The sequence below is a fragment of the Phocoena phocoena genome, chromosome 3 (assembly GCF_963924675.1).
Source record: "Phocoena phocoena chromosome 3, mPhoPho1.1, whole genome shotgun sequence".
NCBI lineage: Eukaryota > Metazoa > Chordata > Mammalia > Artiodactyla > Phocoenidae > Phocoena > Phocoena phocoena.
Genome location: NC_089221.1, coordinates 119,420,930 through 119,436,015, shown reverse-complemented (window position 1 = coordinate 119,436,015; position 15,086 = coordinate 119,420,930). Strand labels below are relative to the sequence as shown.

The window sequence follows — 15,086 nt, the reverse complement described above, 5'->3', positions numbered from 1 at the left end:
GAAAGAAGAAAAGGAAGGCAAGATGCGAAGGAACGAGGACAAACAAAGCAGCACTCTACAGGTACTTAGTCAACTTTTAATTAGGAAGGCCCGTGGCACATCCTTTTGCATTCCATAATATTTAAACACGCAAGCTGGCACTTCATAAATGCCTTATTACGTAGATTGCAGATGGCTCACAAGATGAAAAGTCTTTGATGAATGGAAGCTTGACACTTTAAAAACCAAGATACAAATCTGGGGGGAAAAAAGTGTACTCTATACATATAAGACAAGCATAAAAGTAACATTTTCATAATAATAAACAGCACACAGCGATTAAAAAAAATTTTTTTTCTAAGATTCCTAGGCTCACAAGGAGAAAACTTGACAAAAATATAGAGAAGAAAATAAAAACCACCACAATCCCATCTTTCAGATATCCTTCCAGCCTTCTGGGGGAATACAAATCATCTTATAACCTTTTTCACTCACTACATGGTGGAATTTTCCTTCATTATTAAATATTCTTTTGTAATATCACTGTAGTATTTGAAAGTCAGTCTATATTTTTCTCATGGGAAAAAAAGTTCACTTCCTAGAAATAACTACAGCAGTAACTAGGTACTGCTAAATAACAGTTAAAGCAACCTGCTAAGAGAAATACAAAATCAGGGTTAGAAAGGTATATGATGGAAATTGCTGAGATCCTTTCAAACACAATTACAGATTCTTACTTAAATATTTTCACTAAAATGTGAAGTCCTAAATATAAAATGGCATTTGGATTACCTTAAACCTAACTGATATATAGAAAATAAGATATTTTAACCTTCCAAATAATGGTGAAGCTAATAAGCCAATAATTACCTTTCATGCCCAGCATAATTTGCCTTTTCTCCCCCTCGACTCAGCTAGTCATTTTGGCCAGAGCTGAATGGTGACAAGATGGCTGTAAAGCTTACAACATCACATAACTGTGATCACCTCAATTAACTCTCACCTAAAATGAAATTGGACCAATGTGCTTGAGAGCATTAATGCTACTCACCCTCACATGCATGACTGAGTAGAACTGATTTTAAGTATGTACACTCTAAAATACTATTACATCTGAAAATGCAATTCTGCTTCACAAGGACAAGTGTTGAAAGGAATCTCCTATCAACAATCAATCATGTGTAAGATCCTCAAGGCTGCAGATAACCCTCAATTCATACTTCTTATGCTATTTCTATAATAACATGAGCAGATTTTCCAAACTTGTGAAAATGCAACTGCTAAAAGCAGTGAATAAGAATACGAGAGGGGGCTTCCCTGGTGGCGCAGTGGTTGAGAGTGCGCCTGCCGATGCAGGGGACACGAGTTCGTGCCCCGGTCCGGGAAGATCCCACATGCCGCAGAGCGTCTGGGCCCGTGAGCCATGGCCGCTGAGCCTGCGCGTCCGGAGCCTGTGCTCCGCAACGGGAGAGGCCACAACAGTGAGAGGCCTGCGTACCGCAAAAAAAAAAAAGAAAAATGAGAAATCAAGAGCCAGTTTCTTTTAAAAAAGCTAAAAATACTTTTAAAATTGGTATTTTCTTCCTTTTAAAAGATTACTGATTTTATTGTGAGCCTAAAATTGCTCTTAAAAAGTTTATTTGGGGCTTCCCTGGTGGCGCAGTGGTTGAGAGTCCGCCTGCCGATGCAGGGGACACGGGTTCGTGCCCCGGTCCGGGAAGATCCCACATGCCGCGGAGCGGCTGGGCCCGTGAGCCATGGCCACTGAGCCTACGCGTCCGGAGCCTGTGCTCTGCAACGGGAGAGGCCACGACAGTGAGAGGCCCGTGTACCACAAAAAAAAAAAAAAAAAAAAAAAAAGTTTATTTGAAAAAATTTTAAATTATTGATTAACTTTTCTGATTTCTAAAAGCATCATTAACTTTTTATTTTTTAATTTATTTATTTATCTATTTTTGGCTGCGCTGGGTCTTCGTTGCTGTGCGTGGGCTTTCTCTAGTTGCAGCGAGCGGGGCTACTCTTCGTTGGCGGTGTGCGGGCTTCTCATAGTGGTGGCCTCTCTTTGCTGTGGAGCACGGGCTCTAGGTGCGCGGTCTTCAGTAGTTCTAGCACGTGGGCTCAGCAGTTGTGGCTCGCGGGCTCTGGAGTGCAGGATCAGTAGTTGTGGCACACGGGCTTAGCTGCTCCGTGACATGTGGGATCTTTCCGGACCAGGGTTCGAACTTGTGTCCCCTGAATTGGCAGGCGGATTCTTAACCACTGTGCCACCAGGAAAGTCCCATATCATTAACTTTTTGTCATGATATACCATGTTTGTTTGAAGCTGACCAGAAGGGAAAGACCTACAAACAGAATGTTTTAACTAGTGGGAAATTACAAAACAGTACTCTGTACTCACCAGTGACTTATTCTTTTAAAACATAATATTAAGGAGATTTTTCTATTTTTTAAACCATGCATAATTTTTTAAAAATCTACTGGGCATATATATTTACTGACATCATTTTCAAAAATAATTATTCATCATAAAAGAAATTTGCTAAATCATCAATAGAATGCTGTCTCTTTGGATCAAAGCCACCAACTTCTATAAACAAAAACAATCAATCATAAAGCTGGAAGGAGACAAAATGATCTAATCTAACTACTACTTCATTTTATGAAAGGAGAAAATAAAGCTAGAAAGAGATTGAAGTTCTAGCCCACAGTCATATGACAACTACATACTTCATTGCAGAAGTCAGGCAATATATTACTGATTAGATGTTTTGATAAAGTCCTTCTTTGTTCTCCTGAATCAGTCTCTACTTAATGTCCAAATTGAGACTTCCAGATACTGAAGTGTACATCACACCCTTCAAAAACTGCTTTTTAACACAAAGTTATATGAAAAGTTTGGACGTTATATCATAAAGCTCCTAAAATGAAAGCTTCAAAATACTAAGAACACTATATTCCTGACTACACAGCCCACAAAATTTCACCTAAATTTAACAAGGACAAAACAAATTTTTAAAATTAATAACAAAGTAAACAGCAAAATAAGCACTGAGTCCCATAGAGAAAGGATTGGTGGTGGTTAAAAGGACTTGAGTTTTACCTGTAGTGCTTTCAATTTTTATAGGATTGTAGTCATTGTTAATCAAATCTTAATGTTTACGATGAATCTGGGCGATACATACTATATGGGCATTATTTTATACTATTCCTGCAGTTTTTATTTACTTCCAAATAAAAAAAAATTTTAAGGAATTTTTTAAAAAGAAGCAAAACATGATTAGTGGAAAACTTGCAAAATAAGAATGAGAAATCACTCATCATTTTTCTTTAAAAGTAGTTTGAAAAACAAAAAGGATGCTATACATTTGTCAAAACCTATATTTGTCTAAACCTACAGAACTTTATAGCACAAGGGGTGAACATTAATGTATGTGAAATACAATAAAAAAATTTAATGTATGTGAAATAATGCATGAACTTTAATGTATGTGAAATTAAAAAAAAATGTTAGGTGGTTGGTGGTTCCCAGGATGGTATGCAGAATGTGACAAAACAATCTAACTGTATTATAAATTTATGAAACCACCTCATTAAAGAGGGTGAGAAGAAAAGGTGCTGACATAAGTACTTAAGTAACTTTGGAAATGAGCAGTCTTTGTAAGACTAAAGGCAAAAGAAACTGTACATATGCCCTGTCCTCTAGTTGATAAAACTGTTTCCCACAGGGGTGTAAGTTAACAATTCTGATACTGCTACACATGTACATTAGAACTGAAGTTAAATTAAGTAAATGGATGGCAGGTGGGAGGAGCCAGGTCTCTCACTGTTGGAGTAGAAGTTTAAAGATGAGAGAGAAGGAGGCTAGAGTGATCCATGTAGTAATGGATTAGAGTCAGTTTAATATAGATAGATGGTTACATATGAAATGTTTATGGATATACATACACACATATATTTCTTTACTCTGTCAGCCTAGAAGACCTAGAAGCAATGACACACCAGCAGCAATGAGCACAGATCTTGGTTTCTAACATCATTCTCCAATAAAAGGAACCAGGGTTCCTTGGAGAAATGGCTGATTCCAGGATGGCACAGAAAATATACGTGGTGAGCCTGGTGCCAAAAAGTAAGGAAGTGCTTTAAAAAACCACAAAGATGGAGCTCTGTCAAAGGGATACAAGTGCCTACTGAAAGAGATCCCAATGGCCAAAGCTGGAACAATTTGAGCAACAAAATAAAATAGTGTTGGCTTATAACCCAGAGTAAAATTAATGAGTTCATACTAGTATCACTGAATAAATAAATTAATGGAGAAGAGACAAATGTCCCATGCAGAAAAATTCCAAATAATTTATGTAGATACACTGCCCCCAATGAGGTGATGGAACTTAACTCCCCAAACCTTAAGTATAGGCTGTGCATAGTGACCACATTGACTTCCTTCCAAAGAGCACAGTACAAAAGGGGGGAAAGAGTCATTTTACGTAGAGAGATCTGACAAACTCTACTTCAGCCAGATGATGAAGGTCAACATCAACAGTGGTAAGTCATGGGGACAGTACGCATTCTTGATATGACACGATGTAAAATGGCACTTTACCTCTGTGGTCTTCCTCCCTCCAACCCACAACTCTAGTCTAATCATGAGAAAAGCAACCAACGAATCCCTGGACTTCCCTGATGGCACAGTGGTTAAGAATCTGCCTGCCAATGCAGGGGACACAGGTTTGAGCCCTGGTCCGGGAAGATCCCACATGCTGTGGAGCAACTAAGCCTGTGTGCTACAACTACTGAGCCTGCGCTCTAGAGCCTGCGAGCCACAGCGACCGAGCCCGCGTGCTGCAACTACTAAAGCCCACGCACCTAGAGCTCGTGCTCCGCAACAAGAGAGGCCACCGCAATGAGAAGCCCGCGCACTGCAACGAAGAGTAGCCCACACTCGCTGCAACTAGAGGAAGCCCATGCACAGCAACAAAGACTCAAAAATAAAATAAAATAAATTAATTAATTAAAAATAAAATTAAAAAAATCCCAATTCAGGGACATCCTGCAAATAACTAATACTCCTCAAAACTGTAAAGGTCATCAAAAACATGGAAAACTTGAGAAACTGTCACAGCCAAGAGGAGCCTATGGAGATACGATGACCAAATGTAATGTGGAACAGAAAAAACACACAGATAAAAACTGAAAATCTGAATAAAGTATGGACTTCAGTTAATAACAACATATCAATACTGGTTCATTAATTGTCACAAATGTACCACACTAATATAAGATGTTAAAGGGTTAATTGGGTCTGGGGTATACAGAAACTGTACTATCTTCAATGTTTCTGAAAATCTAAAAACGTTACGAAAAGTAAAGTTTATTTTTAAATATTTAACACTTTTAACATTTTTTTTTTTAAAAGGAAAGGAAGAAAGCCTGAAGAACACACACTAAACTTGAGAAGCAGTTACACCTCTGGGGAGAGACTAGAAGGGAAGTCAAGTTTTCCTTTACAAGTTACTGTTTGACTCCAGTATATAATGTATCTGTGTACTATTTTATCACAAGAAATGTTTAACATTTAATGCCACATTTAAACACTGAATGACAAATAAAATGAAATTGTTATTAAACAGAAACCCTCCCTAAACCTTTGTATGTCTATTCATAAATATCCAATCTCCAGAAAGACCTCCAAATCACATTCAAGCCTCTGATTTACTACTAACTGATATTATTGCAATACACAAATTTAAAAGAGAAACTGTCAAAATTATACTAAATTGCTAGGGGAGAAGAAATATATAAAACACGTGAAAGAAACTGCTTTAATCAGTAAGAAAATATTTCACTAGAAATGTTCTTAAATTGGATCAATATTCAGAGCTGGTATTTAGAACTTTTAATATAAATTGTGGTATTCAGAAAAAATGAGCCTGTTACAGAAGGATGTGCAAAGTGATGTCTGATAACACTCACTTTATTACTACACTTGGTGAAAGCAACAACATACACTGTAGTTCTATCTAGACAGCCACGAGAAGCAATTACAACTGGAATGTGTAAAATTCAACAGATTCAATACATGGTATTCACCAACTGCCTGGCACACTGGCAAAAATGACTTGAGAATAAAGATAAGATCACCAAGTTGATTCTCAGCAGTAATCTCTAATTAAAGTGTTAAAAGTTGCTTTAACTAAATGGGCATTATCCACTACTACAAGAATATGATTCCACTAAACGGCTGTACTTGTTCACAAAGATAATGTAAGAATAAATGATTAAGAAACCAAAGTAATTATTTTAAAGCCCTAAGAACAAGTAAATCAGAGAATGTCACTTGAATTTCTTCATCTTCCTTTTTTTTAAATTAACAAAATACAAAATTACTCTCATGGTAGGATTTATTTTATAATCGAATTTAATGTAATGTAATATAATTGGTGTCCAGGATAAAGTAATTTGAAGTTATATGCAGGCAAACCAGTGGGTGGCATCAGTTTAGATGATGCGAGGATTTCCTAGAGCACCTCATAGAGAGTGAGTCAAATACAATGGATAGCTGCAGATCTGCAGCTCCTGACACTCACAAATCCTGGTTCCACATTCATAACAAATTACAAAAGTGCTCTCATGACATATTTCCTCATGTGATAATGTCTGCTTAAAATATCACACCATTATCTTTTACACACAGAAATATTTATGGACAAAATGACATGATTTCTAGGATTGGCTCCAAAAAAATGGTAGAGAGTATAAATGAAAAAGATTAGCCATTTGTTTTGTTTGTTTGTTTTTTTATTTGGCTGTGTCGGTTCTTACTTGTGGCACGCGGGATCTTTGTTGTAGCATGCGAGATCTTTCGTTGAGGCGCGCGGGCTTCTCTCTAGTTGTGGTGTGCGGGCTTAGTTACCCCGTGGCATGTGGGACCTTAGTTCCCCAACCAGGGATCGAACCTGCATCGCCTGCATTGGAAGGTGGATTCTTTTTTTTATTTTTTTAACGTCTTTATTGCAGTGTAATTGCTTTACAATGTTGTGTTAGTTTCTGATGTATAACAAAGTGAATCAGCTATATGCATACATATATCCCCACATCCCTTCCTCTTGCGTCTCCCTCCCACCCTCCCTATCCCACCCTTCTAGGTGGACACAAAGCACTGAGCTGATCTCCCTGTGCCATGCGGTTGCTCCCCACTAGCTATCTATTTTACATCTGGTAGTGTATATATGTCCATGCCACTCTCTCACTTAGTCCCAGCTTACCCTTCCCCCTCCCCGTGTCTTCAAGTCCATTCTCTACGTCTGCATCTTTATTCCTGTCCTGCCCCTAGGTTCTTTAGAACCTTTTTTTTTTTTTTTTGATTCCATATATGTGTTAGCATGCGGTATTTGTTTTTCTCTTTCTGACTTACTTCACTCTGTATGACAGTCTCTAGGTCCATCCACCTCACTGCAAATAACTCAATTTCGTTTCTTTTTTTGTCTGAGTAATACTCCATTGTATATGTGGAAGGCAGACTCTTAACCACTGGACCACCAGGGAAGTCCCAAGGTTAGCCATTTGTTGATAATTGTTGAAGCTGAGTGATGGGTACATAGGATTTATTACGCTAAATTTTTGTATATGTTTGAAATTTTCATAGTAAAAAGTTGAAAATGTACATAAAGAAGATGTGAGATACACACACACAAACACATACACCATTATCTTCTTAATATATACATACAATGGAATATTACTCAGCCACAAAAAAGAATGAAATACTGCCATCTGCAGCAAGTGGGTGGACCTAGAGAATATTATGCTTAGTGAAATAAGTCAGAGAAAGACAAATACTGTATGATATCACTTATATGTGGAATGTAAAAATTAATACAAATGAATGTATATGCAAAACAAACAGACTCACAGATATAGAAAACAAATTTGTGGTTACCAAAGGGGAGAGGGAAGGAGGGAGGGACAAACTAGGGGTATGAGATTAACAGATACAAGCTACTACATATAAAATAGGTAAGCAACAAGAATATTCACATAAAAGGAATTATACCCAGTGTCTTGTAATAACCTATAATGGAGTATAATCTGCGAAAATACTGAATCACTATGTTGTACACCTGAAACTAACACAATATTGTAAATCGACTATACTTCAATTAAAAAAAAGAAATTATGCCTACAACTCAACAACAAAAAGCAAACAATTCAAAAATTTGAATTTTTGAATTTGCCCAATTCAAAAACTGGCAAAGGACTTGAATACACATTTTTCCAACGATATTCAAATGGCCAACAGGCACATAAAAAGATGCTCAATATCACTAATCATTAGGGAAATGCAAACCAAAATCATTATGAGATGCCACTTCACACCCATTAAGATGGTTTTATCAAAAACAAAACAGAAAATAACAAGTGTTGATGAGGATGTGACAAAACTGGAATCCCTATGCACTGCTGGTTGGAATATAAAATAGTGCATTTCTATGGAAAACAGTATGGCAGTTCCTCAAAAAATTAAAAATAGCAATACCATATGAACGAACAATTCTACAGATTGTTGGTTCATATGGTAAAACCTACAAATTATACAAATTCAACAATATATCCAAAAGAATTGAAAGCTGGGACTCTTCTGATACTTGTTCACCCATATTCACAGCAGCATTATTCACAATGGCCAAAAAGTAGATAAACAAAATATAGTATACACATACAATGGAATACTATTTAGCCTTAAAATGGAAGAAAATCCACAACATGGATGAACCTGGAGGACATTATGCTGAGTGAAATAAGCCAGACAGAAGGAACAAATACTATATGATTCCACTTATATGAGGTACTTAGAGTAATCAAAGTCATGGACAGAAAGCAGAATGTTGGCTGTCAGGGGCTTGGGAGGGAGAAATAGAGAGTTATTGTTTAAGGGGTATGGAGTTTCTGGAAGTGGATGGTGATGAAGACTGCCCAACAATATGAATGTACTTAATACCACTGAACTGGGACTTCCCTAGTAGACGGTGGTTGGTTAAGAATCCGCCTGCCAATACAGGGAACACGGGTTCGATCCCTGGTCCGGAAAGATCTCACATGCCGCGGAGCAACTAAGCCCGTGAGCTACGACGACTGAGCCTGCACTCTAGAGCCCACAAGCCACAACTACTGCAGCCCGCCGCCTAGAGCCCATGCTCTGCAATGAGAAGCCACCGCAATGAGAAGCCCGCGCACTGCCACGAACAGTAGTCCCCGCCCGCTGCAACTAAAGAAAGCCCGAGCGCAGCAACGAAGAACCAGTGCAGCCAAAAAACAAAAAACAACTACTGAACTAACCGTACACTTAAAAACAGTGTACAGTTAAAATGGTAAAACTTCATATATATTTTACCACAACTGAAAAAATTCTTCTAAGAAATAATTCTACCCATCTTCTCAGTATTTTTATAAAAGTCTTCTTTGATCATTGGCAATACAGGCCACAAATACACCAAATAACCTCAAAATCTTGACATGACATCCTAAGGGGCATTCTATGATATAATTATAATGTCTTCTGAAACTAAAAAAAATCAAAATAAAAAAATAAAACCACATGGGCACCACTCACTCCTTCCTCTAGGATCATGACGTCATCTAACACTTGAACATGAAAAAGTTTGGCCTGCCGGAGATGGAATTATTTCCCTCATCTATCAAAACCTTCCTTCACAATCCTGAAAGAACTTACCCAAAACTGCTTTACAATGTCACCAAACTACAATACAAACTTATTAGTGATGCCCACAAGCGAGCAACTTCTTTAGCAGACAGGGAGTCAGATCTAAAAGTAAACATTCTGCAGCCTTTTTTTTTTTTTGGCTGCACTGGGTCTTCACTGCAGTGCACGGGCTTCTTCTAGTTGTGGCGAGTGGGGGCTACTCTTCGTTGCGGTGCACGGGCTTCTCATTGCGGTGGCTTCTCTTGTGGAACACGGGCTCTAGGTGTGCGGGCTTCAGTAGTTGTGGCACGCGGGCTCAGTAGTTGTGGCTCGTGGGCTCTAGGGCACAGGCTCAGTAGTTGTGGCGCACGGGCTTAGTTGTTCCGCGGCACGTGAGATCTTCCCAGACCAGGGCTCGAACCCGTGTCTCCTGCACTGGCAGGTGGATTCTTAACCATTGCGCCACCAGGGAAGCCCTCTGCAGTCTATTTTTAAGTCTATATGGCAGTGTCATCATTGCCTACTTTCAATGGATTTAAATCCAAATATCTCAAAACATTTCAGGAAGTTATTTGGCAAAATGCATGATATAGCCAAAGATCTATTACAGTGAGGCAAAGAAGGCTTGAAATGGATGAACAGGGTAAACATCCTCAGAGAGATGAAAACACAACAGGTTTCTCAACACTGGGCCTACCTAGAGCTTCCTGAAACAGTGCTTCAGAATGTTTGGACACACAATCTCAGTTTCAAAATGCAAAAAGGGAAAAATAAAGCGACAGGAAACCTATGGGCCCAGCCTATCTGTATAGTCTGTGGTAATGCTAAGTTGTGCACATATTGCTCTACCAATCAAAAGGCCATAAAGGCAAAACCACTGTTTGCATTTATGAATGAATCATACAGTTTTCCATTACACTTACTTCACTAGAGGACCAGCTCAATTTGACTAACCAGATCAAAGAGAAGTCAGAACGGCCCTTTGTGACAGCCAAAGAGTATCATGCTCCTATCAAGCTGCCTGGACAATTCAACATTCCATAATTCAAAAGCCTTTTAAATATGTCTATTCTCTGACCAAGCATTTACACGCCTAGAAATTTCTACTACGGAAATGGTTGAAGATGTATATAAAAGAAACTTCAGTGACAGAAAAAAAATGATAAACACCCTTAGGGACCAACAATAGCCAATTGATTAAATTATGGTTCAGCTATACAACTGCATGCTCTGCAGACATTAAAATATGAACCCATTTTATTATATAGCTATATTGTGTGCCTTTGTACATATATGTGCACAATACATACACGTGCAAATCTGTGAATGCACATGTATTTGAGAACATGTGGGTATGTAAACATACATGTGCACATATGCACAAAGTGTGTACAAGTATAATCAGGGGCCCTTGGAACTGCACGTATGTACAAAGATGTGCCTGTATATGTATGTATGGGTACATAAAAGAATACATATGCACATGTATATATCTGCGAATGCATATGCTTATATTTGGGCCATAAGCCTGTGTTTTAAGTAGGTGAGCATGTATTTATCCTTGTAATCACTACTTAGAAGCTGTGACCTTGAGCAACTTACTGAGCCTCTAGGGAGTCTTGACTTGTCATCTATACAATACCAAACCCTGCCTCGAAGGGGTTTTGTGAGGATTAAGTTTAATAATGGATATAAAGCACTCAGTACCATGACTGGCACATAATAAATGCTCAATCAATATTAACTTTCCTTATCTGTACATGTACACACTCGTGTATACTTACATAGCTATGAGTCCACAAGAATACACAAAATATTAACTTTGGTTATCTGTATGTGATAGGTTTTTGGTGTGGGGTTTTGGGGTTTTTTGGCTTTCATATTTTACAATTTTTCTAGGAAGATTAGGTCTTTCTTTCATTCTTTTTTTTTTTTGAAGATTTCTTCAAAATAATAAGTTTTAAAAAAGTAAAAACGATGGCCTGTCCTTAACATACCTCTGTTCTGCATATTAAAAGCTATTAAACACTACGCTGAGAGATACGTAATTTTGTTACTCCACCAAATTTTTTGTATTCTAGCGTTATGTCAGCATTACCTAATAGCTCAAGAAGATGGCAGCACAAAGAAAAGCCACAGCTTTTTGCTTCTTTGCCTTATCCAAGGCAGGATGAAAAGAATGAATTAAATCACACGATGGGGTACATGCGATTTGTGAACACCTTGGTGACAGTTAAGTGATACCTGTCAATCATATTTTACTAAAACAGGGAGGAACCCAGGGCCTTGCCCAAGGTCATACAAAAAAGCATGTACCCCAGGCTGTGAGAGATCTAACGACTAGACTGCATTGCCACAATTTGGGCGTGCTTATGAAACCAAAAAGCTAAATTCTTAAAATCAGTCATATCAGGAGTCGGACTGTAGGAGGGAGGAAATTACAACAGAGGGCTGACGACAGCAAAACAACCCAGTAACTGGCCCCACCAGGGTTAATCTACATGTTTTAATCATACTGGTTTTCCTCACTCCTAAAATATAAAACTGTAGATCAACTGTGATAGGACATTTAATTTCATAAAAGCACGATTGCCATTTGTATGCAAATTATAGTGAAAGCATCTGAAACAAAATGTAAGCAGTTACCTGCAGTTCCAATCAACATCAGTTACCAGCTGGCTCAGTTGTCACAATTACGATGTCTTAGATTGAATACCTCTAAAAACCCTGCAAAATGTCTTCCCGAATTTCCGAGGGAAACCCGGCTACAGACAGGCGAGTAAAACAAGCAGCTGTTTTCCCTAGGGCCTCAATTTATAAATCGTACCCGAGCTAATAATCCAATCATCTCCTATACATTTTCTCCCCAGCTATGCTATTCAATCTCTTTAAACGTCATTTCCAATCTCTGAAAACACACACTCAGGCACACGCCCTGCAGCCTGCAACGTAGCTCGACATTATAGGGACATCGTCAGTTAATCGCCTTTTCCAAATCTACTGCGAACTGCAGACTTATTCCTCGTCTCATTTTGACTTTTGTCTTAAAACGCAAGCGAGGGGGATGGGTTTCGACGAGCAGACTAGGCTCTGAAACCCTGAGTAATCGCATCTCGCTGCGGAGAGCTGTCGGCAGCAGTAGCAGCGATTTTAATCTTTCATCTCCACCCAGTTTCCTTTCCCATCTCACGCTTTTTTTTTCTTTCTTTCCAGTGACATCAAATTCAAGGTGGAAAAAGGAAAACTGAATGCACCCTGGTCGACGCCTCCGGAGGGTCGCGGATTCCGACCCGGGGACCCGCCCGCCGTGGGAAATGCGAGAAACACTGCGGGGCGGAGGTTTTTCCACCGCCCGAGTCCCGGCCCGGGTGGTGGAGGGACAGGCCCAGCTCGCGGCCGCCTCGAATTCGAGCCCGGGGCCCGCCCGGCCCGCCCAGGCCCAGCGCGGCCTGCCAAGCCGCGGCATCGAGTTGGCCACAGGCGGGGCCGGAGAGGAGGCCTGAAGCGGCCAGCGGGTAGGGCAGGGCCGGGGAGACACTGGGCGCTGCTTACCTGCTGGTACCGGCTGCCGCAGGCCGGCTCCACCGCCGCCAGCGCCGCCAACGCCAACGCCATGGCGCAGCCGGCCGCAGTGAAGGAGGGCGAGCGAGCGAGCTGAAGGTGCGCGGGCGCTGCGGCCTGGGGGCGCCGGGAGGCCGACGGGGACGCGCCTCGGGTGGGTCTCGGTGGCCACTGCCGCTGCCAGGCCCGCCGCTCTCCTCGGGCTGTAAACGCCGCGGCTACCGAGGTTCCGACGCGGCCCCTGGGGAGGAGGCGGGGACGACGACGACGACGACGACGACGCTGCGCCGCCGCCCCGCCCCCGACTCGCGCCGCCCGGCCCGCCCGGCCCGGCCTCGCCCCGTGGTGCCGCCGCCCCGGGTGGGCTCCGCCCCTCCTCCCGCACCCCGAGGCTGAGGCTTCGGAGTCGGTTCCGCTCGAAACCCGGTTGCTCCCAGGTCACCGCAGAGAGGGCGACGCTGTAAATGGGCCCCTCGTTCCAAGCACCGAGCTTCCCCTGCGTGTCACTTCTAACCCTCATCACAAACCCCAGACACGGGGGCCGCAGCCCCATTGTAGAGGTCGTTGGCGCCCAGGGAGGTTGAGACAGCCTCACGCAGCAGCCATCTGATCCCTAATATCTGGCTGCAGAATCTCGGTTCTTCTCCACTCCCTTCTTGTCTGCCATCCTCATATAGACTAGGGGTCAGTCCGCTACAGGGCAGAGGCCAAATCCGGTTCAGTGACTGTGGAAAGCAACGTGAAAGTCAAATTTCTGTGTCCATAAATTGTTTTATTTGGAACACAACCGCTCCCATTTGTTTAGTATGGCCTGCAAATCCTAAATGACTTGCTATCTGGCCATTTAGAGAAAAAATTTGCTGACCCTAAATCCCGGAGAACTCCTTGATCTCAAAGCCTGTTTCGGGTGGCTGATAATAATAGCATCCGTATTTTTATGTAGTCCTTTTCGTGTTTTAACAGCTTCATCCGTGGATATAGACACGATATTTTCTGAACTAAAGCTCTCTGACATGAAAGGCAAAACTTCAAAGATGTAGCCATGCTAAGAGCTTTCCAGGTAACAGGAACATATATGCAAAGGGGGTGAGGGAAGTGAAAGCTTGCCTTGTGGAAGAATGGAAAGGAGGCAGCATAACTGCCATATAGGAGATACAAGTATTGATGTTCCACAGATGAGGGAGTAATGCCTGAAGACATTAAGTATTTTACCCAAGAACACAGTGCTGGTAAGGGTTAAAGCTGGACTGTAAACCCATCAAGTTGGCTTTCTAAACCATTATCATGCAACTAAATTAGAAACTTTATGAAGATGAAACTATTCGTCTTTTAAATATTTTGATATCTCCCAAAGCATCTAGCACAGTATAGCTATCTATACTAGAGCAGGCATTTGAGGTCTGCTGTTTTATCATACCCAGACATCTGGAATTGCTTCTACTCACATGTCCAACACAGAAAAACACTTGATCTCTGAAGCCTGTCGCCATTCCCACTTCTTCTTGATTGCCTTCCCAAGTTGGTAGTCCAGAATTGCCACTAATCTCATTATTGTTTTATCTTCTAATTTTCAAATTATTTAACTACATATTTTAAACCTCAGCTGCACGTTTTGAACCAACCCTGAGGTCTCTGTATGTAGAAGCCAACTGTAATCAACAAAAATTCTATGGGCTTCCCTGGTGGTGCAGTGGTTGAGAGTCCGCCTGCTGACGCAGGGGACGCGGGTTCGTGTCCCAGTCCAGGAAGATGCCACATGCCGCGGAGCGGCTGGGCCCGTGAGCCATGGCCGCTGAGCCTGCGCGTCCGGAGCCTGTGCTCCGCCACGGGAGAGGCCACAACAGTGAGA

At 41.1% G+C, this 15,086-nt stretch overlaps 1 protein-coding gene across 1 annotated transcript in view; it reads right to left on the bottom strand.

Annotated features, from left to right (window-relative positions):
* NDFIP1 (Nedd4 family interacting protein 1) overlaps positions 1–13,497 on the bottom strand; it is a 51,417-nt gene extending 37,920 nt beyond the window's left edge. Inside the window, exon 1 of the mRNA XM_065874047.1 lies at positions 13,229–13,497. Coding sequence (XP_065730119.1) covers positions 13,229–13,291 — 63 coding nt within the window. The 5' untranslated portion in view covers positions 13,292–13,497. The remainder of the gene's footprint in view (positions 1–13,228) is intronic.
* Positions 13,498–15,086: the final 1,589 nt, after the last annotated feature.